Genomic DNA, 27127 nt, shown 5'->3' with positions numbered 1-27127 from the left:
GCCGTGGCTTTGAATAATTAAAATGTTCCAGCTAACATTCTTTTCCGAATTCGGACAGAATCTCTAAACAAATTTCCGATGATAATGCCGAAATCGTTCTGAATTCGGGTCGGACCACTGAAAAAAGCAACAACAACAAAACCAAACCGTATATAAAATATGTATATTGATTTTATATCATGCGTTTACTTTAACATCTGTAGGTACCGTGATGTGGGGCTATACCAAATCGTTGACATATACCAAACATTTTCAGTAACCAAACTTCTTCATAAAGTAACTCGAAATATTAAATTACGTTAAACTAAGTTTGGAAGAATTTTTTGAAAAAGTTTTAGAGTTATCTTGCACAATAACCATTTTAGTGCGCAGGCAGGGTTTTGGAGCGTTTGGGTCATTATTTCAGAAAGTATTGACTTACTCCGGAAAAAGTGTACCGTTGTAAATGGGCCGCGGGGACAACGTACTGAAAAAAGAATCAAAACGATGCGAGAGGAGCTCTTAAACTTCACTTTTTCCGAATTTTGTGTGGGAAGTACCCGAAGGAGTGGACCGATATAGTGCATATTCCAGGATGAAATAATATGATGTGCAAAGTCTGTACCAATCAGAAATTCCCTGCGAGAATTATCTTGCGGATTTTCCATTTTGATTGTTGGTGCCGACAGGGTTTCTTTTTGTTTCTTTTGGCCTACTATCTCAAGAAGTATGGACCGTCGTAAAGGGAGCCGCATGGACAACCTACTGAAAAAACTTTAACACGATCCGAGAGGTCCTCTTAAAATTCACTTTATCCTAATTTTGAGTGGGAGGCTTCCGAAGGAGTGGACCGTTATAGTTAATATTCAAGTCCGAAATATATCTGGAAGGAATACTACTCGCCTCCTTATAAAACAATGTCATGACTGTAAATTCCCAATTTAACCTATATATATCTCAAAAATAATACCACCTAGGACAAAATTTCGGAAGCCAATCTTGTAGAAAATTTTAACAGCTATAAGATTTTCCGTAGTCCCATTTCGATAGGACTTAACGTTTTCAAGCAAATCGTGAAAACTTAACAAAAAACCTAAAAATGTGACCTGACTTCTATATCTCAAAAATGGTAAAACCTATTAACAAATCATAAATGTCAATCCCCTAGAGAATATTCAAAGCTACAACATTTTCTTTAGCACCATTTCGATAGAACTTGCAGTTTCCAAGTAAAATCGCGAAAATCTAAAAATGTGAAATTTGACCGCGATTTTTTTTTTAAATCCCTCCAGGGATTTTTTCTTGTTTTTGGATTTTTCTCATCTATGAACATTGCTGTTTCAGAATCCGCGAAAACTTCCCAGATGTAAGCTGTTTTGATTCAAAGTTAGTTAAGGTGCACCCTGCATGACAATGTTTTATAGGGAGTCATACGTCACACATACGGGAAACATAGACCAGAAGTTGCTCAAAACCCAAAATACTAAAATCGCGTTCTTAAAAACAAACTGTTGGTAAACAGTATCCGGGCCCTTTTCCCCGTTCGTTATGACCATCCGCAACTTTCTGCGGTTAACCAATCCAACACAGCAGTCGATTGAACTTTGCCATAATGATGTTTGAATACTATAAAACTAGGTGAACATTAAAATAAAATATTTTTCGCGAAAAATTATATTTTTCAAAGTTTTTTGTTTTTGTATATTCCCTGAACAAGATAAGCTTATAGAAATTCCAAATTGTTTTTGCATCTTCATTCTTTAATAATGGTGGTACGTCTCTTCTTTCGTGCATATTTTTTAAAATAATTTTTAAGATAACTCAAATATAAAAAGTGAAAAAGTGCATGATGCGAATGTTTGCGGACCATAATTACTTTTGATGATTTATGCACTGAAGTCTCCAACATCAGATCCAATCATAATATATTGCGCATATTTGCGCCATTCTGAAGAAAATAAATTTTTTATCAACTAAAGCCATTGAAATATTTAAATATGGAAGTATTTAAGAAAGACATTTACAAAATAGAAATATATTTTGGTTCCAGCGTTCGCCAAATCTACTTATTTTATTTGTACTCATGTGCATTAGAGCTCATAAAAATCGCCAAAGATAATTGTTTTTGCATCTTCACTCTTAGTTTATTGTGATACATCTCGTCTTTCATAGATATCTTTTATGACAACTCAAATTTCAATGGTGAAAAACTTCATGATGCGAACATTTGCGGATTATAGTTACTTTTGATGTTTTATGCGCTTTAATCTCGAACATCAGAGTCAAATGTAATACGCTACGCATAGTTGCGCCAATCTGACATAATCACATTTTTCTCAACTGAAATCATTAAAACCTTTAAATTTGCTTCTGAAGTAAAATTGGAGTTATTTATGTAAAACAATTTTAGCAAAAATTAAAAAATATTTTGGCAACGTTGCCAACACTAATTTTTGATCTATCTTATAGCCGGGACTCTTATCAGACCAAATCAAAACTTTTGATAAATGTTTGCGCCACTCGGAAAAATCACGTTTTTTCCGAAGTAAAATTGGAATAGTTTATGTAAAACAATTAAAAAAATATTTTGGCAATGTTTGCCAACACTAATTTTTGGTCTGTGTTATAAGCGGGGCTCTGATTTATCAGAATGTATCATAACTTTTTATATAATATTGTGGAATAATTTAGAAATAATAATAGTAATACAAAATCGAATGGATGGATATATAACTATATAAATCTGAACCGATTTGAACCAGAATTGACACATTGTTTTCTGGGCTAGTTCTGGATGCATGTACCAATTTTTAGCTTGATCGGATATATATTTCGCTTTTAGTGCATTATTTACCTCATATCCGATGCAAATATATATGGGAGCTATATCCACATCTGGACCGATTTTGATTATTTTCTACAGAAATCCGATTGTGCAAAATATTATATCCATCGGATTATAAATGAGCTTTTCAGGAGTTTTAATCAACATTTAACATACATTTCCCCTCTGTGCGTCAGTACATTGTCCCAATTTTGAAAACATCATAAAGGGCAATCTTGTAGAGAATTTTCACTGCTACAACAATTTCTTTAATCCCATTTCGATAGGGCTTGCGGTTTCCAAGCAAAATCGTGAAAACCTAAAAAAGCCCTAAAAATGTGAACTAGGACCGCAAATTATTTGAAAATCCCTCCGCCGATTTTTTGTGTTTTTTTTTTTATTTTTCTCATCTATGAACATTGTAGTTTCAGAAACCGCAAAAACTTCGCAGGTGTAAGCACCTTTCCTTTAAATTTAGTTAAGGCGCACCGTATCCACTTTTGCGAAAATGTTTGAAATTTTCCCAAATGAGTGTTCCGATATAGTCCATATTTAAACCTAATCGAATCCGTTCTAGTTATCGTGCGCTCCAGCCGCAAGACAGACAAAGAAACGAACGGCCGGATCAACTCCAAATAATCAGAAGCAGATTTTGTCAAAATATTATTTCGTTGGACCACATTTTGTTCAAGTGGTAGTGTTTTTAAGAATTTGCTGGGCGTTTTGTCTTGGGGAAATATTGGCTTCCTCGAAAATATAATTCTTGCAACCAGGACCGCAAAGCATTTGTGCCATGAGTTGAATTTAGAGGAAGTGGCGCTGTACTGAATTAAAGTCACTAAAATCCTATTTTACAATATTTTTTTCAAAAAAAAAAAATCTTTTCTCGGTACGTTCGCGCTTCCCCCAACAAAAAATGATAAATTCAAAACGATTTGTGAACTGACTTTAAAATTTATGCCCAAATTTTTATACCCTCCACCATAGGATGGGGGTATATAAAGTTTGTCACTCCGTTTGTAACTACTCGAAATAATCATTAAAGACCACAAACTATATATATTCTCGATCGGCGTGCAATTCTACATCGATATAGCCATGTCCGTCCGTCTGTGGAAATTACTCTAGCGTCCGAACGGATTGACGTAGGTGGATGACATTTTGGGAAAATCTATTATTTGTACGTAGGACTTTTGGTATTGAAAGCGGACTATGTAGGTCCACGCTTTCGTATAGCCCCCATACAAAATGACGCGTGACGCGTCGTCGTTTTAAGGAATTTCTAAGATATTTGTTTAATTTTACCACCGAATTGGCTGTAATTTGGTATTTTGTGTCTCCAGAGGCCAAAAAACATTCTTACCAAAATTGGTTTATATAGGTCCACGTTTTGGTGAAGCCCCCATATAACGCCCCATATAAAGTAGGCGTCATTTTAATATATTTTGAATGTATTAGTCCCATTTGACAACAGAATCGGTGGTAACTTAGTATTTTGTGTTTCCAGAGGCTAAGAAATATTTTTTCCATAAACTGTTTATATAGGTCCACGTTTTGATATAGCCCCCATAGGACGATATCTCCCCATTTTCGGTATTTTTAAGGTTTTGGCCTCATTATCACACCGAGATGGCTGTAGGTATAGGTCCGCGCCATCATATAGCCCCCATAGAACCGTAACTTTCGATTTTCGGTATTTTGAAGGTTGTGGGCACATTAATCCACCGAAATGGCTAAAATTTGTGGTGGAGGGTATAAAAAGTTCGGCCCGACCGAACTTAACGCTTTTGCCACTTGTTTTCCATTGCAACAGATGTCGCAGTTGGTGATAATAGTATAGCTACCAACCGATCCTGATTTACGTCTCTTTAATAATGTTGTTTTCGCATAACAGGTGTCGCACAAAAGATTTTCTTTCGTTAATATCCAGTTAGACAAAAAATGATTACAAACGATTAATTTGTAAAAATTTTGATTTTCAATTTCAAATTAAAACAAAAATTCTTTCAATAATGTTTGGTTTGTTGAACATATGAGTTGCTGTTGAAGACAAAATTAGGATATTAAATTCAGAAATCGGTCAGAAATAACAAAAATAATTTCTATTAAAAAATAGTTTTAATGTTGAGATTTTCTTTATAATTGTGTCACTTCCGCTAACGAAGTAGCGGGCACATGCTAGTTATAACTAAAAACGCAAAAATAAAAAGTTGTGTTCTATTAGCGGCTATTGCGATATCTTCGTTGCTTGACCACCTACGACAACCTACCTTACATCGTTGCAAAGGTGATATTTTCTACTTTCATTAGTAGTTTTTGTTTTTGGTATACCTAACTATTATCCGACCGTCACCCAAATCAATAGGCTTCTTCCACTCTAGGACCCTCATCAACACCCAAAATTTGGTGACGATCCGATCAAAATTGCGACCTATAGCGTGATTACAAGGTTTAGATGGACTGACGGACGGACGGACACATATAGCCAGATCGACTCAGCTTGTCGAGACAATCATTATAAGTATGGGTCTACGACCATTATTTCGATGCGTTACAAACTTTTTGGGCAAAACCAACTTATAATACCCGTTCCACATAGTGGTGTAGGGTATAAATATTTGCAGTATAATTTATTCAATTTTCACAAGTAATTAGCAAATCGATGCTTAGCAAAGCTAAGTAAATTCATAATGAAAATTACAGTCGATGCTTTAGATGAAGGTTTTTTATAAATAAATATCTATAATTTTAATAATTTGTTTTATTCCCAATATCTAGACATCGGATTTTTGCATATATTTGAAAATTTGTACGCATTATTGATTATTTTAAATATGACATCGAATTTCTATCATTGGAACAATATAATTTTATATAGAAACGTAGTTACAATTGGTTTAAATTTCAAAAATATGCAAAAATCCGATGTCTACCAATATCTTATTTCCAATAGTTAATAGTATTTAAAATATGTCTGTTCCAGAACCAGCAAAAGTCTAAAATTTTTTACTACGATAACATTTTTATGATATCGAAGAAAATATAAAAATTAGTACATTTTTGCAGTTTTGGAACAGATATTTTTACGGCCAAAACATATGCATATTTTTTCATAACTTCCATAAAACAAATGCCATATTTTTACATTTTTTATTTAAATAAAATTTTACCTAATGTTGGCCGTCTCGATATTGTTATAAGAGGGTTATAGCAAAATATTTCAAAAGGAAAAATTATAGCAAAATTAGTTTAAAAATGTGTCAAAACGTAGGCCAATGTGGATAATTTTTGCAGAGAGGTTTTCCATGTGAAATTTATAGCCAAATTGGCAACCATTAGGGTTTCTTTATATGGGAGCCATATCAAAACGTGTTTCTATGCTCACAAGCACAAATTTGGTGCTGCTTGATATCTTTCGATTTTGAAGGACAGTGAAAAAATGTGATGTTGAACTCGAAATCGGCCACCTTTTTCAATTCTACCACGAATATATTCGTACAATTTTTGGCATAAATTTTAATATACCTATAATTCTCCCAATGTCTAATATTACCTTTGAAAGGTGTTCAAGCTGTACATTATTTTAAGTAATTAGTCGCTCCCTCTCTCGGCAATTACAAATCTCGAATGTTCACTAAATTGTTTTAATTGCCTTCCTCCGTTGAAAAGCCTAAAACATTAAAAATTCAAAGAGAAAAACACTTTGGTGTTTCAGGGGGCACTTAGCTTGGCTAGCCACTAATAGCACTTAGACGTATAAGTAATTGTCACAGTGATGTTAAGCATACGCCACCGCCACCATTGCAGACACCCATCAATGCAGGCAGCAGCAGGTACATGAGTAATTTTGTTTGCATGCAAGCCCAGACGGGTCGGCTGGATGTATGGCTGACTGACTGCTGAAAAAGTGCGTGTCCTTAAAGCTTTTTGTTGCAATTAAATGTTGAAAAAATGACATGTTTACAATGTTGTATTTGGTAAAAGTGTTGGGGTGTTTTATTTCAAAACATTTATAGAGATTTAAATCGGGAGTTTTTTTTCTATATTTTTATTAAATATTTAAATAAAAAAATTAAAAAAAATGCTGCAGGCTTAAAGCAATCATTTAAATAATATTATGAAAATAAAAAATTATTTTTAAATACATACATTTTTGTCATCAATTAATCCGATTTCACACTTGTATGTGGTTTTTATAGTTGTTTCGTTGTTGTTTTTGTTAATTTCTGTCCACTACACAAATAAATATTCACATTTGCATATGCATGCATTTAATGTATACATACATACATACATACGTATGTATATTTTTTATTAAAATATACACAATTGATTTTTTGTGGAAATAATTTCCGTGATGTGGTGGTTTTCACTGTTGGCACGTATCGCCATTAATTCATTAATCACCTATCATTTGTTGGTTATGTGAAACGGAATGGACTTGGACTTTCTGTGCCGTTTGTAACGTGGTTTTCTCGTCGGCTGGGGTAAGTCCAGTCGCGTCCAGGGTCTCCATAAGGACCCACTAAACCTTACGAAATAAAAGACTAGTTTTATCCCTTCTAGGGGTTCAATAGGATATTTATTGATCTAAATACTAGTATGTTCTACTTCAATGAAATGCGATATTATTACTTTGGCCCTTCTTCGGAGCGAAGGATGCTGATAGGACAGATGATAACGATTTATAGGTGATCGGGAACTTTATCAACTCGTATGTGTTGGTGTTCGGCAACTAAGCAAAAGCTGTTCGGGAACGACGATGGTTGATGAAGCTCGGTGATGTTCGGGCACGGAAATGGTTGACGAAGATCGGTGACGACGATTCGGCAACTCGGCTAATGCTGTTCGGCAACGACGACGCTTGACGAAGCTCGGTGACGACGATTCGGTAATGTTCGGTAACTCGTCCGAAGTTGTTCGGGAACGGCGACGGGTGACGACTCTCGGTGATGACGTTTCGGGGGTGTTCGGGAACGCTGATGGTTAGCGGGGATCGGTGATGACGATGCTGGCTGGTAACGATGGTTGTCGATGATAGTGATCGGGAACGTGTTGATTGATGTCGGGCGGGTTGACGACGATCTGCTGTTCTGTTCGGAACGACTACTACACACCACTAATTACAGCTACGAACTCATACAGACTACTGCGTATATCTAGGAACAAAGAACCAAAGTCCCTGTGTGGGACGGGAAACCGAAGTCTCCGTGTGGGACGGGAAACCGAAGCCTCCGTGTGGGACGGGAAACCAAAGTCTCCGTGTGGGACGGGAAACCGAAGTCTCCGTGTGGTACGGGAAACCGAAGTCTCCGTGTGGGACGGGAAACCGAAGTCTCCGTGTGAGACGGGAAACCGAAGTCTCCGTGTGGGACGGGAAACCGAAGTCTCCGTGTGGTACGGGAAACCGAAGTCTCCGTGTGGGACAGAAAACCGAAGTCTCTGTGTGGAACAGGAAACCGAAGTCTCTGTGGGGGACAGTAAACAGAATTCACTGTGTGCAATTTATTAATGGGACAGCCACAATGGGTAGTCCCTTCCAAAATTTGCCAACGCAACGAACCACCCAGGAATGCCTTGGTGGATAGCAAGCCCCCAGCAGTAGCAAGCTCACTCCAACCGCGAAAACCAAAATACTAAAGGCTTACGTTGTACAGAGTGATTGCGAATTATTTAATATACTTAAAGTGAGCAAACAACCCTGCTACACGACTGAAGTAGATGGAGGCGCTGTTGAATGCGTATTGTCTCACTGTTGTTATGATATTACTTGCGGGCAGTGGGTGTTGTTGTATGTGTGTGCTATTTGCCTTGTTGGCGCTACGCTGTTAAAGGCAGAACGTGGGCGTTGCTGCATGTATGTGACACTTGTCACGTTACATCTCTCCCCCGCTTCGGAAAGGGATACATAGTAGACCAAAGGGACGTAAACTAAATGTTTATTCTGGCTCTTATCATCGTATTTTCATTTTGTTTCTCTTCTTCGGCTTCGGATAATTTTGCAAATCTGGTATAACTTCTTCCCTCGTGCTTTCGGATTTTTTTTTTTCAGTTCCACAGTTTTTGTTGACATGTTCGGTTTCAACATTATTGGCATTATTGGGTACTGTAGCAACGAGGGGCGAATTCGTTTTCAATGCACCGCCTCTAGTTGACGGGTTGACGAGCTGGTCTTTGAGGATAGGCAGGATTAATGTTGATTCTCGGTTTGAGGTCTGTGGCGAACGTTGTCTGCAATGTTCGGGTCGGGCCCCAGTCGATGTTTCATTTATGTGACGAGTTGGACACGAGTTCTTAGTTTGTGAGCTGCTTGGTTGGTCTGGTTGGTTTTGATTTGTTGGGCTATAGAGGTAGTATAAACCGTTTCCGTCACTTATTGCGGCCTGAGGAACGACTTCCCCATCAAGCACGATATTAAGGCCTCTTTTCAAAAGGAAGTCCATTCCCAAAACCACATGTTCAGCTAGACTCGGCAATACTGATACCCTCATATGTGTGACTTTTGCGTTATAACTGATGTTCACAGGATACACTTTGTTACACTTAACCATTTCCTGGTCGGCCATCTGCACTCTCCGGTTAGCTGCAACTGGGGCCACCCCACTACTTTCTAGGAAACTGGCAACTGATTTGTCTATGAATGTAAGGGAGGATCCGGTGTCGACTAAAGCCCACATCTTTCGACCGTTAATCTCCACCCCGATGTAATACCGACCAGGGTGTTCAACGTCGACGTTAACGCCATTTCGGCATTCACAGTCCCTTGACAGTACATCGTCCATGCCGCAGTACGAACAAAATTTCCTTCTTTTGCCTCTACACTGGAATCGAATGTGTCCTCTTCTTTTACAACGCCAGCAGTGGGTTGATCGGTTGTAAATTTCGGTTGCTTCGGACACCATGTGCGATGTGTGTGGTCTTTCATTGCGGGTTTCTTCCTTCTTCAGCTGCTCAAACTCATCTGTTAGCGATATTAACTCGTCTAGGCTATTGAAGTCTTTTCGGCGAACATAAAGGCGGTAGTCTGGTCGTAGGCCATCATATATGCGGTCCAGATGATCCATGGTTCGGAGGGTAGGGTGTTGTCTGGCTATAGTTAATAGTTGAATTATGTATTGCTTTGCGTTTTCTCGGCCGGACTGTCGGCAGTTGTAGAAGGAGTGTTCAACCTGCTGTAAGTATCGCTTCGGCAAAAAGAATTTTTCGGCTTCCCTGCGAAACGAGTGCCACGAAGCTATGCCATCCTTCTTAATTCTGTACCACTTGAGAGCGTTACCTTCCAAAATGCTCGGTAATGTAGAAATTAATCGATTATGTGGGATCTGGTAACAATCGGCCAGTTCCTCCAACCGTTCCAAAAACTCTGGGAGATTCTCTTCGCCAGTAAATTTCAAGTTCCATCGACGTATTATTTCTATCGTCTCAAAATTAAAAGCTTCTCGGTTTCTAGGTTGCAATTCATTATCGCATTTCTGACTCGATCCGTCCTCGTTGGCGGGGGTTTCGATTTTTCCGCAGTTCGATTTCGAATCGGGTCCCTGCTCGGGCGCCATTTGTAACGTGGTTTTCTCGTCGGCTGGGGTAAGTCCAGTCGCGTCCAGGGTCTCCATAAGGACCCACTAAACCTTACGAAATAAAAGACTAGTTTTATCCCTTCTAGGGGTTCAATAGGATATTTATTGATCTAAATACTAGTATGTTCTACTTCAATGAAATGCGATATTATTACTTTGGCCCTTCTTCGGAGCGAAGGATGCTGATAGGACAGATGATAACGATTTATAGGTGATCGGGAACTTTATCAACTCGTATGTGTTGGTGTTCGGCAACTAAGCAAAAGCTGTTCGGGAACGACGATGGTTGATGAAGCTCGGTGATGTTCGGGCACGGAAATGGTTGACGAAGATCGGTGACGACGATTCGGCAACTCGGCTAATGCTGTTCGGCAACGACGACGCTTGACGAAGCTCGGTGACGACGATTCGGTAATGTTCGGTAACTCGTCCGAAGTTGTTCGGGAACGGCGACGGGTGACGACTCTCGGTGATGACGTTTCGGGGGTGTTCGGGAACGCTGATGGTTAGCGGGGATCGGTGATGACGATGCTGGCTGGTAACGATGGTTGTCGATGATAGTGATCGGGAACGTGTTGATTGATGTCGGGCGGGTTGACGACGATCTGCTGTTCTGTTCGGAACGACTACTACACACCACTAATTACAGCTACGAACTCATACAGACTACTGCGTATATCTAGGAACAAAGAACCAAAGTCCCTGTGTGGGACGGGAAACCGAAGTCTCCGTGTGGGACGGGAAACCGAAGCCTCCGTGTGGGACGGGAAACCAAAGTCTCCGTGTGGGACGGGAAACCGAAGTCTCCGTGTGGTACGGGAAACCGAAGTCTCCGTGTGGGACGGGAAACCGAAGTCTCCGTGTGAGACGGGAAACCGAAGTCTCCGTGTGGGACGGGAAACCGAAGTCTCCGTGTGGTACGGGAAACCGAAGTCTCCGTGTGGGACAGAAAACCGAAGTCTCTGTGTGGAACAGGAAACCGAAGTCTCTGTGGGGGACAGTAAACAGAATTCACTGTGTGCAATTTATTAATGGGACAGCCACAATGGGTAGTCCCTTCCAAAATTTGCCAACGCAACGAACCACCCAGGAATGCCTTGGTGGATAGCAAGCCCCCAGCAGTAGCAAGCTCACTCCAACCGCGAAAACCAAAATACTAAAGGCTTACGTTGTACAGAGTGATTGCGAATTATTTAATATACTTAAAGTGAGCAAACAACCCTGCTACACGACTGAAGTAGATGGAGGCGCTGTTGAATGCGTATTGTCTCACTGTTGTTATGATATTACTTGCGGGCAGTGGGTGTTGTTGTATGTGTGTGCTATTTGCCTTGTTGGCGCTACGCTGTTAAAGGCAGAACGTGGGCGTTGCTGCATGTATGTGACACTTGTCACGTTACACGTTCTTTTCAATTTAAAACATTTTCTTGTTTTGGGGTTCCTTTCTTCTAAATTTTCATTTTCATTTCAATTCATTATTTATTTAATTGCCATGACTTTGTAGCAAATGATGGCAAACACACACACAGGGACGCACACCACACATTTGCAAATAGCACCGAACAATAGTTGCAATCTAAAATGGAATTGCAAATACTCTCAACACTTTTGTTTTGTTTTGTATGTTTTTGTTCACTTTTCACTATTCAATGGAAATACCCAATGTACCGTTTACGTTTTTCTCCTTTCGATTTTTGTATCGTTTCAAATGCACATTTTCCGTTGTGGACAACCACTGCGATAGTTGACTGATAGATATTCAGATATGTAGAAATAGTTGCGTGTATTTTTGTTGTTGAGTTGGCTAAGCGTGTTGTATTAATAAACGGAACAACGTTCGAACTACGACTGCATGCATTCACACTGTCCGCACCGTTCAAGGAATCCGCACTCCCGTTGTGACCACCGTTGAATGTTTAACAGACGCGACGGAGTATGAGATAACTATAACATTGTACAATGAGTACACATATCACACAATTCGAACACACAGATACCAGCACTCACTCGAACTACAGAGTGGGTAAGTGACCTGCTCCAACAAACGAATAATAACGACGAGGAAACAGTAGTCACTCAGCTAGCCAGCCAATATAATTTTGTCAAACCAACAAATTGTAACTGAAAACCAAATAAAAATGCACACACTCCAACTCTCTCACTTTCTTTCACCGTTACATACTTTCTCTCTTCCTTACACCAAAGAACAAGCACACACAATGAGTTGTAGTCATTCGTTGTTTAGTTCGTTTGTTTCAACGAGACGGCTTTGACGTTTCGTCAACGAAAATGGTGGCGATATTTTTCTATCCGTATTTTCCGTGTGACTTCAACCGGTAGTTTAATGAAACTGAAATGCCTGCCTGACAAATGTTGTTGTTAACGTTGGTGGCCAAGGAGCTTGTGTGCCAATGTTAGTAACACAGTGCAAGTACTGCGTGTCCGTGTTACTTGGTGTGTGTGTGTGTGTGTGTGAGTGTCCGTGTATGGACAGCTGTTGGAGTTTGTTTTGTTAATATTTCATTTTATCTCCTTTCAAAAAGTCATAAATAATGATAAATGAACTGCGAAAGCTCTCTCATACTCAATAACATTACTACACTCTCGCGCTCTCATCCGTTAAGGTAACAGTGTTGCCCATTGATTTAATGAAGAAAAAAAACGCATAAATTGTTTGTGTGGAAATAATAAATACGGAATTGTTGGCGTACTTTATTTGGAATGATGTCAAGAAATTATTTGATTTGTTTAAAAGTGCAGTTTTTGACTTTAGGATGTGTCAAAGAAATTCACAATGCGAGTTTTTCTAGTCACTTGTCTATTCAAGCGAACAATTAATGGTGCCGTTACATAACTCCCAAACAATTTAGAGAAATATGTCCACACCTGATGTAGGGCTTTAAACAAACTTGTTCTCTTATGATTGGCTAAGTCTCAAATATACTAGCGTTGTAACAAGGACCACTAATAGCTGTAGTGCGATCCCAGAAGTGGCCTTAAACTCGGTTAAAACTCATATTTCATTGCAAAGTAGGTACCTGAAGGAATAGACCGACATCGTCCTTCTTGGGACCGGATCTTATTTTGGGAGTCATTCCTTTTAATAGCTATCGCTCCAAACAACCATTTTAGTTGGTCGCCGTAGGATTTTTTTTACAATTTTTGTGTCATTATGTAATGACTTCTATACTAAAATATTATATCACTGTAAACAGGACCACATAGATTACCATCGCTAAAACTTTCAAATCTACACTAGAACAGTGTGAGGGAAGTACTCGAAAGTGTCTATTGCCTCGGGAAATATAGACTTTTCACGATCGAACAGTCCTTATATTGGACGCAAGCGAAATTGTTGAATTTTTGTGAGGAAGGTACTCGAAGATGTTGTCCGATACCAGTCATCCCTTTTGATAGTTATTGTGCCCACCAGCCATTTCCTTTGGAAAGGGTATTAAGAAGCACCTTTTCCTTTGGAAAGGGTATTAGGAGCTTTCCTTTGGAAATGGTATTAGGTGCTTTCCTTTGAAAATGGTATTAGGTGCTTTTCTTTGAAAATGGTATTAGGTGCTTTCCTTTGAAAATGGTTTTAGGTGCTTTCCTTTGAAAATGGTATTAGGTGCTTTCCTTTGAAAATGGTATTAGGTGCTTTCCTTTGAAAATGGTATTAGGTGCTTCCCTTTGAAAATGGTATTAGGTGCTTTCCTTTGAACATGGTATTAGGTGCTTCCCTTTGAAAATGGTCTTAGGAAGCACCCTTTCCTTTAGAAAGGGCCTTAGGAAGCACCCTTTCCTTTGGAAAAGGTCTTAGGAAGCACTCTTTCCTTTGGAAAAGGTCTTAGGAAGCACCCTTTCCTTTGGAAAAGGTCTTAGGAAGCACCCTTTCCTTTGGAAAAGGTCTAAGGAAGCAACCTTTCCTTTGGAAAGGGTCTTAGGAAGCACCCTTTTCTATAGAAAGGGTCTTAGGAAGCACCCTTTTCTATAGAAAGGGTCTTAGGAAGCACCCTTTTCTATAGAAAGGGTCTTAGGAAGCACCCTTTTCTATAGAAAGGGTCTTAGGAAGCACCCTTTTCTATAGAAATGGTCTTAGGAAGCACCCTTTCCTATATAAAGGGTCTTAGGAAGCACCCTTTTCTATAGAAAGGGTCTTATGAAGCACCCTTTTCTTTGGAAAGGGTCTAAGGAAGCAACCTTTCCTTTGGAAAGGGTCTTAGGAAGCACCCTTTTCTTTGGAACGGTTCTAAGGAAGCAACCTTTCCTTTGGAAAGGGTCTTAGGAAGCACCCTTGCCTTTGGAAAGGGTCTAGGAAGCACCCTTTATTTGGAAAAGGTCTTAGGAAACAACCTTTCTTTGGAAAGGGTCTTAAGAAGCACCCTTTCCTTTGGAAAGGGTCTAGGAAGCACCCTTTATTTGGAAAAGGTCTTAGGAAACAACCTTTCTTTGGAAAAGGTCTAAGGAAGCACCCTTTTTCCTTTGGAAAGGGCCTTAGGAAGCACCCTTTCCTTTGTTAAGGGTCTTAGGAAGCACCCTTTCCTTTGTTAAGGGTCTCAGGAAGCACCCTTTCCTTTGTTAAGGGTCTTAGGAAGCACTCTTTCTTTTGTTAAGGGTCTTAGGAAGCACCCTTTCCTTTGTTAAGGGTCTTGGGATGCACCCTTTAATTTAGAAAGGGTCTTGGGAAGCACCCTTACCTTTAGAAAGGCTCTTGGGAAGCACCCTTTCCTTTAGAAAGGGTCTTGGGAAGCACCCTTTCCTTTAGAAAGGGTCTTGGGGAGCACCCTTTCCTTTCGAAAGGGTCTTAGGAAGCACCCTTTCCTTTAGAAAGAGTCTTAGGAAGGACCCTTTCCTTTAGAAAGGGTCTTAGGAAACACCCTTTCCTATAGAAAGGGTCTTAGGAAGCACCCTTTTCTATAGAAAGGGTCTTATGAAGCACCCTTTTCTTTGGAAAGGGTCTAAGGAAGCAACCTTTCCTTTGGAAAGGGTCTTAGGAAGCACCCTTTTCTTTGGAACGGGTCTAAGGAAGCAACCTTTCCTTTGGAAAGGGTCTTAGGAAGCACCTTTTTCTATAGAAAGGGTCTTAGGAAGCACCTTTTTCTATAGAAAGGGTCTTAGGAAGCACCCTTTTCTATAGAAAGGGTCTTAGGAAGCACCCTTTTCTATAGAAAGGGTCTTAGGGAGCACCCTTTTCTATAGAAAGTATCTTAGGAAGCACCCTTTTCTATAGAAAGGGTCTTAGGAAGCACCTTTTTCTATAGAAAGGGTCTTAGGAAGCACCCTTTTATATAGAAAGGGTCTTAGGAAGCACCCTTTTCTATAGAAAGGGTCTTAGGAAGCACCCTTTTCTATAGAAAGGGTCTTAGGAAGCACCCTTTTCTATAGAAAGGGTCTTAGGAAGCACCTTTTTCTATAGAAAAAGTCTTAGGAAGCACCCTTTACTATAGAAAGGGTCTTAGGAAGCACCCTTTACTATAGAAAGGGTCTTAGGAAGCACCCTTTTCTATAGAAAGGGTCTTAGGAGCACCCTTTACTATAGAAAGGGTCTTAGGAAGCACCCTTTACTATAGAAAGGGTCTTAGGAAGCACCCTTTTCTATAGAAAGGGTCTTAGGAGGCACCCTTTTCTATAGAAAGGGTCTTAGGAAGCACCCTTTTCTATAGAAAGGGTCTTAGGAAGCACCCTTTTTCTATAAAAAGGGTCCTAGGAAGCACCCTTTTCTATAGAAAGGGTCTTAGGAAGCACCCTTTTCTATAGAAAGGGTCTTAGGAAACACCCTTTTCTATAGAAAGGGTCTTAGGGAGCACCCTTTTCTATAGAAAGGGTCTTAGGAAGCACACTTTTCTATAGAAAGGGTCTTAGGAAGCACCCTTTTCTATAGAAAGGGTCTTAGGAAGCACCCTTTTATATAGAAAGGGTCTTAGGAAGCACCCTTTTCTATAGAAAGGGTCTTAGGAAGCACCCTTTTCTATAGAAAGGGTCTCAGGAAGCACCCTTTTCTATAGAAAGGGTCTTAGGAAGGGTCTTAAAAAGCATCCTTTCATTTGGAAAGAATTTTAGGAAGCACCCTTTTCTATAGGAAGGGTCTTAAAAAGCACCCTTTCATTTGGAAAGAATTTTAGGAAGCACCCTTTCATTTGGAAAAAGTTTTAGGAAGCACCATTTCCTTTGGAAAGGGTCTTAGGAAGCACCGTTTCCTTTGGAAAGGATCTTAGGAAGCACCCTCTGCTTTGGGAGGGGACTTAGGAAGCACCCTTTCTTTTGGAAAGGCCTTAGGAAGCACATTTGCCTTTGGAAAGGGCCTTAGAAATTTTAGAATTTTTTATAGCTCTCAGGACGTATAAAGTTGCCCATGAAAAAATTACACCCAGAGTTTCTTAGAGCTTTTTGGGCCATTATTTCAGGAAGTATGACCTTGTTCTCGAAAAAACGTGCAGTAAAAAACTTTTAAAACGGCCCGAGCCTTGTTCTTAAACTGATTTTTTTTCTGAAAAATTTCGAAATTTTGTGTGGAGTGGACCCTTAATGTCCACATTCCAGCCTACGTCTGGAAGAAATATTACGAAGTTTTTACTGAACTGAGCGAAAAATGTGGAACATTTGTGGGAGAGGTAGCCTAAGGAATAGAACGATATTGCCCATTTTCGAAATTGATATAAGTTTAGAGAAAATATTACGAAGTGGAAAGTTTCAAATCTAAATGGCCCCCAAATAGTCTAAAACGGATTTCGTCCAAACATACTTGGGGTCCGAAACTAGTATTTCGTTTGAGCACATTTTTGATCGTATCAAAATATATAATACCCTCGTTAGCGTGAAGGCTGAGGGTTGCACCAACGTTTTGGAGCAAAATTACCTATTTGTTTGTTTCTAGTAGTGCGATTATCATCCCTATATGGTATATTTGGTCAAGCTCTTTTACGTCCATTTGTGTTAGCCCTTTTATGTCAATAAGACTCTTATTCTTCGGCCAAATAAAGTTTTGACTTCTCTCATATTAATGATAGCAGTCCGATTCCATTTTTATCTCATTGATATGGGTCCTTCAATTTATCGCCGAGTTTGAACTGTGTTTCTAATATAAGCTTCGAATTTACGTTTATATATCCTATGGAATTTCCTTCGAAAATACCCGCATCAACCTTCAATCTGTTTCCTTTTCGGGATCTTCAATTCATGAAATTAACATTTACAATGCCTAATGTTCGTTTGACGAAAATGTCCAAGTCATATTTCCTTCAAATATCTTAAAACTGCTAAATAGACAACCTTATTAAATGAACTCTCCCATTTGTTTACATTTTCCATTCTCTGTTTACTTTTACACGAAAGACTTGTTATTAACTTGGTCATGTTATTTTCTCTCTGTTATGGCAGCAGCAGCAGCTCATTGCACACCAAATAATAGAAAACGCACAACTCTATTATTTTTTTTGGAGCTCCAACAGGGCTCTCTCGCTCTCCTAGTAATATACTTTCTCCCAGTATTAACCCATCGTCCTTTGTGTCTGTTGACGAGTTAATAAAAAAAACAAAAACAAACAAATATCAGGTCGTTTATAAATAGACCAAATTTTAGATATACAAACAAACCGGCACTATACATTCCCAACCACCCAGTCAGCCACCTCTAGCTAGCCATTTAGTCAACCAAACAAACAGCCAGCCAGTCAAGGCAGACCCCATAGTGTTAGACCATTGCCCGTTGTTCGATGTCAGTTTTAGTCCGAGCACGCCACTAAATTTTTCATTTCATTCTTTTGGGCCACCGATGCATTCAGACACCATCACGCCGCAGCACAAATTCAACACACACCCAGGCGAATTCTTGAAAGAATTCACTTTCGTCTTCAAACGGCCACGACAAAGACGATGTCGTCGACACACTTTTCCTGGTTTGTTCTAACATAGATTCTTTCTTGCTTTTTGTTGCTGTTCATACTGCGTGATGATGTTTGTGTATTTTTGGCGCTTTCAACAAATTGCTGTGTGTTCTTCAGAGATTGGTCTGTGGGGGAAGACGGGTGCAACATTTGATATGTAAATTTCATTGCAATATTTATTCTGTTTTTGTTGTTACTTTTGTTGTATGTAATGCATCATTAGTTGTAGAAACGACAATTTAAACATTTGTCGGAACACAATGTTTGCAGTCAACAACAACAAAGAAATTTGTGTAAATAATTCATGGAACTTTTTTTCGCATTTACATTTATAGAAATGTGTATGGAAGAGGAGAAGCCAAGAACATTTTATTTTTATGTGAGAAATTTTAAGGTTAACCAGGAGGTCAAATATTTTACGATACGGTTTATTGTTGAAGGAAGAGTTTAGATTAGGAAATAACAAGTTGTAATACAAAATGGCTAAAATATGAATATATCGAGAAAAATCTCTAAAATATTGGTTTATAATATATCAACAGTTTTTGTGTTTTATTATTGACCAAACGTTCTCAATTGTTCTTGTTTTTATTCAGCATATTAACCTTTTTGTACCCCAGCAAACAAAACATAAGATTTTATTGGATTCTTCCAGGTGCATAATGGTTCAGAAATCGATTTTCCTGACCAAAAGCTAATTTTTTATAGTCAGTGACTATTAATTTCTATATGGGGGTTTCGATCGTAATCATATTGAAAATAAGGACACCAACAAATTACCTCAAAATATTGGAAGGTGTGGGCGTGGGGTGCTCCTAAAGACAACCATTTTCCCCATTTTGCAAGAAAATCTTAATTTTTGCAAAGTTCTGGAGAAAGAAATAGCAGTTTCTCGGTAACTATAACAGATATAGTGTTTATTGTTTTTGTTAATTTGGTAGGGATGTTGCTTTTAAGAAACGTTTTAATAAATTTCCGTGGCGTTTACATGTAGTGAGCTATTTTATTTTTCCTCAGTTACTAAATTTTAGTGTAATTCCAACTATAGTGGATTAGAACTTTTAGGGAACAACGTTTCTTGTTCACATAATGATGCCCCAAAGTGTCCTCTTCAGCCCATATATACGAGTTCCATCTGTTTAGCATTTTTTAAGTTCACTGCAAAGGGTCTTAGGAAGCACTCTTTCCTTTGGAAAGGGTCTTAGTAAACATGCTTTTCTTTTGAAAGGGTCTTAGTAAATATGCTTTTCTTTTGAAAGGGTCTTAGTAAACATGCTTTTCTTTTGAAAGGGTCTTAGTAAATATGCTTTTCTTTTGAAAGGGTCTTAGGAAACATCCTTTACTTTCGAAAGTTTCTTAAGAAGCACCCTTTCCTTTGGAAACGGTCTTAGGAAGCACCCTCTATTTGGAAAAGGTCTTAAGAAACAACCTTTCTTTGGAAAGGGTCTTAAGAAGCACCCTTTCCTTTGGAAAGGGTCTAGGAAGCACCCTTTATTTGGAAAAGGTCTTAGGAAACAACCTTTCTTTGGAAAGGGTCTTAAGAAGCACCCTTTCCTTTGGAAAGGGTCTAGGAAGCACCCTTTATTTGGAAAAGGTCTTAGGAAACAACCTTTCTTTGGAAAAGGTCTAAGGAAGCACCCTTTTTCCTTTGGAAAGGGCCTTAGGAAGCACCCTTTCCTTTGTTAAGGGTCTTAGGAAGCACCCTTTCCTTTGTTAAGGGTCTCAGGAAGCACCCTTTCCTTTGTTAAGGGTCTTAGGAAGCACTCTTTCTTTTGTTAAGGGTCTTAGGAAGCACCCTTTCCTTTGTTAAGGGTCTTGGGAAGCACCCTTTAATTTAGAAAGGGTCTTGGGAAGCACCCTTTAATTTAGAAAGGGTCTTGGGAAGCACCCTTACCTTTAGAAAGGCTCTTGGGAAGCACCCTTTCCTTTAGAAAGGGTCTTGGGAAGCACCCTTTCCTTTAGAAAGGGTCTTGGGGAGCACCCTTTCCTTTCGAAAGGGTCTTAGGAAGCACCCTTTCCTTTAGAAAGAGTCTTAGGAAGGACCCTTTCCTTTAGAAAGGGTCTTAGGAAGCACCCTTTCCTATAGAAAGGGTCTTAGGAAGCACCCTTTCCTTTAGAAAGGGTCTTAGGAAGCACCCTTTCCATTAGAAAGGGTCTTAGGAAGCACCCTTTCCTTTAGAAAGGGTCTTAGGAAGCACCATTTCCTTTGAAAAGGGTCTTAGAGAGCACCCTTTCTTTTGGAAAGAGTCATAGAAGGCACCCATTTCTTTGGACATGGAAAGGGTCTTCGAAAGCGCCCGTTCCTTTGGAAAGGGTCTAGGAAAGCAGTCTTTCCTTTTGGAAAGGGTCTAGGAAAGCAGTCTTTCCTTTTGGAAAGGGTATAGGAAAGCACCCTTTCCTTTGGAAAGGGTCTAGAGAAGCACTCTTTCCTTTGGAAAGAGTCTAGGGAAGCAAACTTTCCTTTGGAAAGGGTCTTAGGAAGCACACTTTCCTTTGGAAAGGGTCGTAGAAAGCACCCTTTCCTTTGGAAAGGGTCTAGGAAAGCAGCCTTTCCTTTGGAAAGGGTCTACATGGGTAAACATTTGATTGTGTTTTACCAGAAAACTTATTGGGTTATCTGTCGAATAAAAAAAGAATTATGAAGAGATAATTTTTCAAAAGTAACAGAATTTTGATCAGGAAAAAACGATTTTGAACCACTGTGCGGGCTTTCCTCACTTTTTTTATTTCAATACTGAAATTAATATTAGATTTGTTTTCAAAATTTTTTCTCTACCAATTGTCACCAAATTCTCTTAATTACTCTTACAGGCCTTTTGTCTATTTGCATTTTTTAATCTGCTCTAATTTTCTATTCAAAGTTGAAATTAAAAAAGTTTGTTGTTGCTCAATTTTTAATTATTTCTGTACAACAATTTCTAAAACAATTATTGTAATTTATCCCCTTGGTAATTTTCAAGGTTGTCTTGTGTTTTTTATTGTCTCTAATACACTTCTCTTTTATACAACTTTAATATTTCAAAATAATGTTAAATGAATGTGTAATACCCCTATAAGATAATTAAACAGAACATTGTAGTAGAAATAAAAAAGGATAAATTATTTGTAAATCACCTTGAAAATTGTTTATACTAAAAAAGAAAAATTATCATTTAATGACATTTTCCCTCCGAAATGGTAACATAACATTTCTCAGAAGGTGTCGCTAAGGAATTTTCCATTTATTCAATTAATCACTCTCTTAATTACATATTTACATATACATATATAAAAAAGCAATAAAAATAATAACTATAAAAACACAAACAAAGATTACCTCAACTTTCCGGGTTCATAATTAACCCAATAATTTGAGTCACTCACTTTGCTTTGTGTTGTGCGTGGACATTTCCTAAACAAGAATTAAAGAGATAAAACAGTTGACATATCCCCACTAAATGTTTGTAGGCATGCATGGATGTGTGTTCCATTAGACTCTAATAATTACAGTAACTTACATACAAACTTAACTGGTTAATATTGTATGACATTGACATGTTGTCTCTCCAACATTGTCTAGAAATGTTATCAAACAAAACATATGTCCTACAACAACAACAACATCAAAAGCAAAGTTTGGTAACTAAGCAAAAAACTATCAATTTCTCCCACCATTAATAACTAAAATGAGAGTAGCAGTGGGAGAGAATAGTCTCTGGTACATACTTAATGCTTGTATAAAAATATAAGTTAATGTTATTACTGGTAACAAATTGTTCAAATATATTAAACGATAGAAAGTGGTCAGAATCATTTTTTCCTGGTCAGAACTCTGTAACTTTTGAACGGATAAAGATATTTAATTTTTTTTTTGTCCTACAAATAACACATTCTTCTTTTCTACACATCAAAAGCGATCACTTTCAGTCTAGTAGTTGCAGAGGAATGTAAAAAATTTAGTTTTTTTTTTTCATATTTTGCATCAAAATACAAAAAATGGAAAAAAATCGTTTTGAAAAACATTACTCTCTGTAACAGAGAGTAATAATGAAGTTAAGCCATTGGGGGAATACATAACATAACCATACAATACATAACCAGACATAACCAATCAATGAGATTGAATCTTCAAACAATAAACAAAAGAAACAAAAAACAGTGGATGGCACACGCAGAGGAATTTAAACAAAATTCTAACAACAACTGTGGTAAAGTTATTTCAACTTATAGAATTCGAAGAATTCTTAGTTGATATGTGCTGGCATGTTGCAAAATATTTCGTATTTGCTTTGCCGACAGAGATATACCCTCAGCCTGTGTGGATTGAAATACTTTTTTCTAAAAAAACAAAAAATTGTGAGCCTATGAACGGATAGAAATATGGATTGGATTAAAGCTCAATAATTTGCGGGGGTATCGATAGATAGGGCATCTGTACCATACTAGCCTACGAAAAGCATAATATCGGGCCACTAGAAAAACCTTCGGTAAAAATGTCCAAAGGATCCTCGAACAGACCCTTAACTACACAAATATGTTGAACATTTGTACAGATAGGGCCCAAATTTGAACATAATCTAAGCTTGGACAAAATATTTCGAGATCAAAAATTTGGACCAAATCGGTTGCTACGTTTGTCAGATATGCCGACAGAGATATCATTTTAACGAATATTTTCGAACTTTTGTGGGAGAGGTACCGGAAGCAGTGGACCTATAAGCACTACCTTCGAATTTCATCTAATATTCGAAGAACGCAGTATTCGGTTCGAGCTCTACAGCTGTTTTCTCAAGAAGTATGGACCTGCCCCTGATAAAACTTTGACTAACTTAATTGAGACAGAAAATGCAAGATTCTTCAACATAAATCAAAATGATTAGAGAGCAGGTCTTAGTGAATTTATCCAAAATTTTGTGTGGGAGGTACCCGAAGGTGTGAACAAAACAAATACAGTACATATTCGAATCTGATCTATATCTGGTGAACATATTAGGATGTGTAAAGTATGGACCGAATCGGTCACTCCCATCCAGAGTTATCGTGCGCACAATTTTTCCGAACATTTTTGAACTTTTGTGGGGGAGGTACCTGAAGGAGTGGACCGATATGGCTTATCTTCGAAAGTAAACTAGATTTGCACAATATATTACGAAGGCCACATTTTGGACCGAAACGGTAGATCCGTTCGAGAGTTATCTTACGCTCCAACCACTACACACAGTGTCATAGGGGTTTTTTTTGCACCTTTCAGGCTATTTTCTCAGCAAGTATGGACTTGTCCCTAATGAAACTTGTACCGTCGTATGGAGGGCAGTGAATACAAGTTGCTAAAACAAAAATCAGAGTGATTCGAGAGATGGCCCTAAACTGAACTTTTCCGAAATTTTGTGTGAGGGGTACCCAAAGGAGTGGGCCGATCGAGTCTATATTGAAACATTATCTAAGTCTGGTACACATTTTACGATGGACAAAATATGGACCAAATCGGTTACTCCCTTCAAGAGTTATCGTGCGCACAAATTTTCCGAACATTTTCGAACTTTAGTGGGGGAGGTACCGGAAGGAGAGGACTGATATAGCCCATCTTCGAACTTAAACTAAGTTTGGGCAAAATATTGCGAAAGCCAAAATATGAACCGAATCGGTTCATCCGTTCGAGAGTTATCGTGCGCACCAGCCAGCCAGACGGACGGACATGGCTAAATCAACTCCAAATTGGCTAAATCAACTCCAAATGTGTTTCAGCATTTGTTCAAACATACTTGGGGTCTAAACCATTATTTCGATGAGGCACATTTTGCCCGCATAAAAGTGTATATACCCTCATTAGCATAAATGCTGAGGATATAAACAATGAACACAACATTTGTAATAGTTTCCGAGAAATAACTATTTTTTCTCCAGAAATTTGCAAAAAATTACGTAGTTTCTAAAGTTGGGCAAAAATTGTCGTCTTTAGGATCACACAACGCCTACATCTTCCAATATTTTGACCTAATATTTTGGTTTCCTTAACCAGCAAACCATCCTTACCGTACCGCCATCGTAACGAAATCGGAACAAAATTCGAACGCTTCGTCAGATGTCGGATCCGAAATCGTAACGATATTTTAACGAAAGTTGTATGAAGTGGTTAACATAATTTCGGAACGAAATGTCGGAGCCAAGTCGTAACGATTTCGGTATGAAATCTGAAAAAAAATTCTTGGGAATTTCGGAAGGGAAATTTAATTCCGACATTCGCTCCGATGTCGGAACGAAATTGGTACAAAATCTGAACTATTTCCCCCCGGAAAAATCGTCCAGAAATCGGAACGAAATCTGAACGATTTTGCTTCCGAAATAGTTCAGACGTGTCGGGCATCCGACATTTGGTTTGTTGGGTAGTTTCAATATGGTTACTATTTAATCCCATATAGAAATTAACAATCAGTGATGACTAAAAATTGGGGTTTTGGCCAGGAAAATCGTTTTCAGAATCATTGTGCGATCTAAGTTTGGAAGAAATGTTATGATGTACAAAGTTTGAACCAAATCGATTGCACAGAAAATCGGTTAGACAGACAAACACGGTGCTCTTGAAACAATTTTAAATGGAAGGTGCTTACACCTTGGAAGTTTTTGCGGATTCTGAAACTACAATGTTCATAGATGAGAAAAATCAAAAAACAAACAAATCGCAGGAGCGCTTTTTAAATAAATAGCGATTTAAGTTGACATTTTTAGGGATTGTTAAGGTTTTCACGATTTTGCTTAGAAAGAAAATGTTGTAGCTATGAAAATTCTCTACAAGATCGACCTTTATGGTATTTTCGTAGTTTTTACCATTTTTGAGATATAGAAGTTCAAGTTGGGACAGTGCACTGACTGTATCGCCCCCTTATAAAACAATGTCATGAAGGGTGCGCCTTAACTAACTTTTAATGAAAACCGCTTACACATGGGGAAGTTTTTATGAATTCTGAAACAGCAGTGTTCATAGATGAGAAAAATCCAAAAACAAGAAAAAATCGCTGTAGGGATTTTTAAATAAATCGCGGTCAAAATTCACATTTTTAGGTGTTTTTTTAGGTTTTCACGATTTTACTTGGAAACCGCAAGTGCAATCGAAATGGAGCTAAAGAAAATGTTGTAGCTGTGAAAATTCTCTAGAGTATTGACGTTTATCATTTGTTCCCAGCTTGTACCATTTTTAAGATAAAGAAGCTCAGTTTATATTTTTAGTTTTTTTGTTAGGGTTTCGCGATTTTGCTTGAATACGGTAAGTCTTATCGATATGGGACCTGAGAAAATCTTAAAGCTGTGAAAATTCTCTACAAGACTGGCTTAAGTAAGTAACTTATCCTAAGTTGTACCATTTTTTTAGATATATAAGTTTAAGTTGGGAATTTGCAGTTATGACATTGTTTTATAAGGGGGCGATACAGAATTGAATTGAATTTTAATTGTCCCAATTTGAACTTCTATATCTCAAAAACGGTTAAACGAGAGGATACCATAAAGGTCAATCTTGTAGAGTATCAATTTTCATATTTATTTCTTAAATGTATGATATAAATTCATTACTAGCTCAGATAATTTTTGCATCTCTTAAATTTTTGTTCTCTCACAATGAGAAGAGAAATATATATTACTCTCTAAAATTGGCTAACATTCTCTGCAACCTAACATATACCATCACTATATGCTCTCTTTTACTGTTAAGGAATGTTAAGGAATGCGTTGGACACAAACATTGGAGAAATGGTTTGTTATTGTTTCCCTTTTTCCAGCACTATGTCACCCATATTTACCTTTGTTGTGATAGTTATTGTGTAGGTCGTTGTCGTCGGTACTTTCTGTACAGGAATTTATGTTGCATTTCTCTTTGCTCCTTAGAGGACACTCTATTTCACAGTTCGTATTTACCATCACTCCAAAATGCCATGGTAATATTTTAAAGCTTGTTTATTTCGCTTTTTCAAGAAACAGTTTCTTTTGAAGTTTGCTGTGTATTTTTCATAGCTACAACATTTTCTTTAGTCCCATTTTGACAGGACTTGCGGTTTCTAAGCAAAATCGTGAAAACCTAAACAACCCCTAAAAATTTCAACATAAATCGCGATTTATTTAAAAAGTGCTCCGGCGATTTTGTTTGTTTTTTTTATTTTTCTCATCTATAAACATTGTAGTTTCAGAATCCGCAAAAACTTCCGAGGTGTAAGCACATTCCATTTAAAATTGTTTCAAGAGCATCGTGTAAATGTAGTTAATTCATGTACGTAATTCAGTAAACGGACAACTCAATTCGAAAGGACGTGAGAACATGCCATAAAGCATTTGCAATTCGTCATTCATAAAATATCGAAACACATTTTCCTCTAAAATATGTCCAATACTACCTAATATTCTATCGCAACCAATGAACGCAACAAACGAAACGATTCCCGTACTATTCACACAAAGTCACAAATTTTTAATTTTTTCTGAATCGTTTCGTTCTCAAAACAAAACAAAACCACAAAGTTTTCAACTGAAGAAGAACAACAGTCAGGGATGTAAACAAAACGAAACTAAACAGCGAGTTCGGTCAACTTGGTTTTGGTTTGGTTTCGTTTTGTTTTGTTCTTATGGAAAATACGAAACGAAACTTTTGCAAATGTTTCATAAAGTTTATTTCTGCGACCAGCGTACAAACTGCCTACACATTCCTCTAATTCAAGCTCGTTTACTGCTGTTGTTGAAATTATGAAGTTACGCACATACGACCAGATTGCAAAAGAAGGGCATAACAAAGAGAACACATATTACCATTCAATATTACACCTACATAAGTTGATATTTTGATAAACACATTCACATTTTTCCGACTCTCCTCTTGATCTGCGCGGATCTAAATCATACAAAAGCACCCTACA

At 38.1% G+C, this 27127-nt stretch overlaps 2 protein-coding genes across 13 annotated transcripts in view; one reads left to right on the top strand and one right to left on the bottom strand.

The window, feature by feature from the left end:
• LOC141387116 (uncharacterized) overlaps nucleotides 1–12705 on the bottom strand; it is a 275784-nt gene extending 263079 nt beyond the window's left edge. For 3 of the 8 annotated variants that reach the window (XM_073956281.1, XM_073956274.1, XM_073956279.1), the window contains exon 1: nucleotides 12560–12699. The gene's annotated coding sequence lies outside the window, so the exon portion shown is untranslated. Of the gene's footprint in view, nucleotides 1–6952; nucleotides 7037–12045; nucleotides 12176–12559 lie in introns of those variants that run through there. The other 5 variants (XM_073956278.1, XM_073956273.1, XM_073956276.1 and 2 more) reach the window with 5 other exon arrangements.
• Nucleotides 1–27127, top strand: part of tous (testes of unusual size) — a 116126-nt gene that overhangs the window by 75755 nt on the left and 13244 nt on the right. The window contains exon 1 of one of the 5 annotated variants that reach the window (XM_073956270.1): nucleotides 7264–7290. The exons of 2 other annotated variants lie outside the window; for them this stretch is intronic. Coding sequence is in view for 2 of the 3 variants with exons in the window: in XM_073956271.1 (XP_073812372.1) it covers nucleotides 12789–12849 (61 nt within the window). In the remaining variant the exon portion in view is untranslated. Of the gene's footprint in view, nucleotides 1–7263; nucleotides 7291–12620; nucleotides 12850–27127 lie in introns of those variants that run through there. 2 more of the 5 variants (XM_073956267.1, XM_073956271.1) reach the window with 2 other exon arrangements.

This window comes from Musca autumnalis, unplaced genomic scaffold, assembly GCF_047663935.1.
Source record: "Musca autumnalis isolate F117 unplaced genomic scaffold, ASM4766393v1 scaffold_5, whole genome shotgun sequence".
Lineage (NCBI taxonomy): Eukaryota > Metazoa > Arthropoda > Insecta > Diptera > Muscidae > Musca > Musca autumnalis.
Note: the sequence above shows the minus strand (reverse complement) of the source record. Positions and strands in the feature narration are given on the sequence as shown.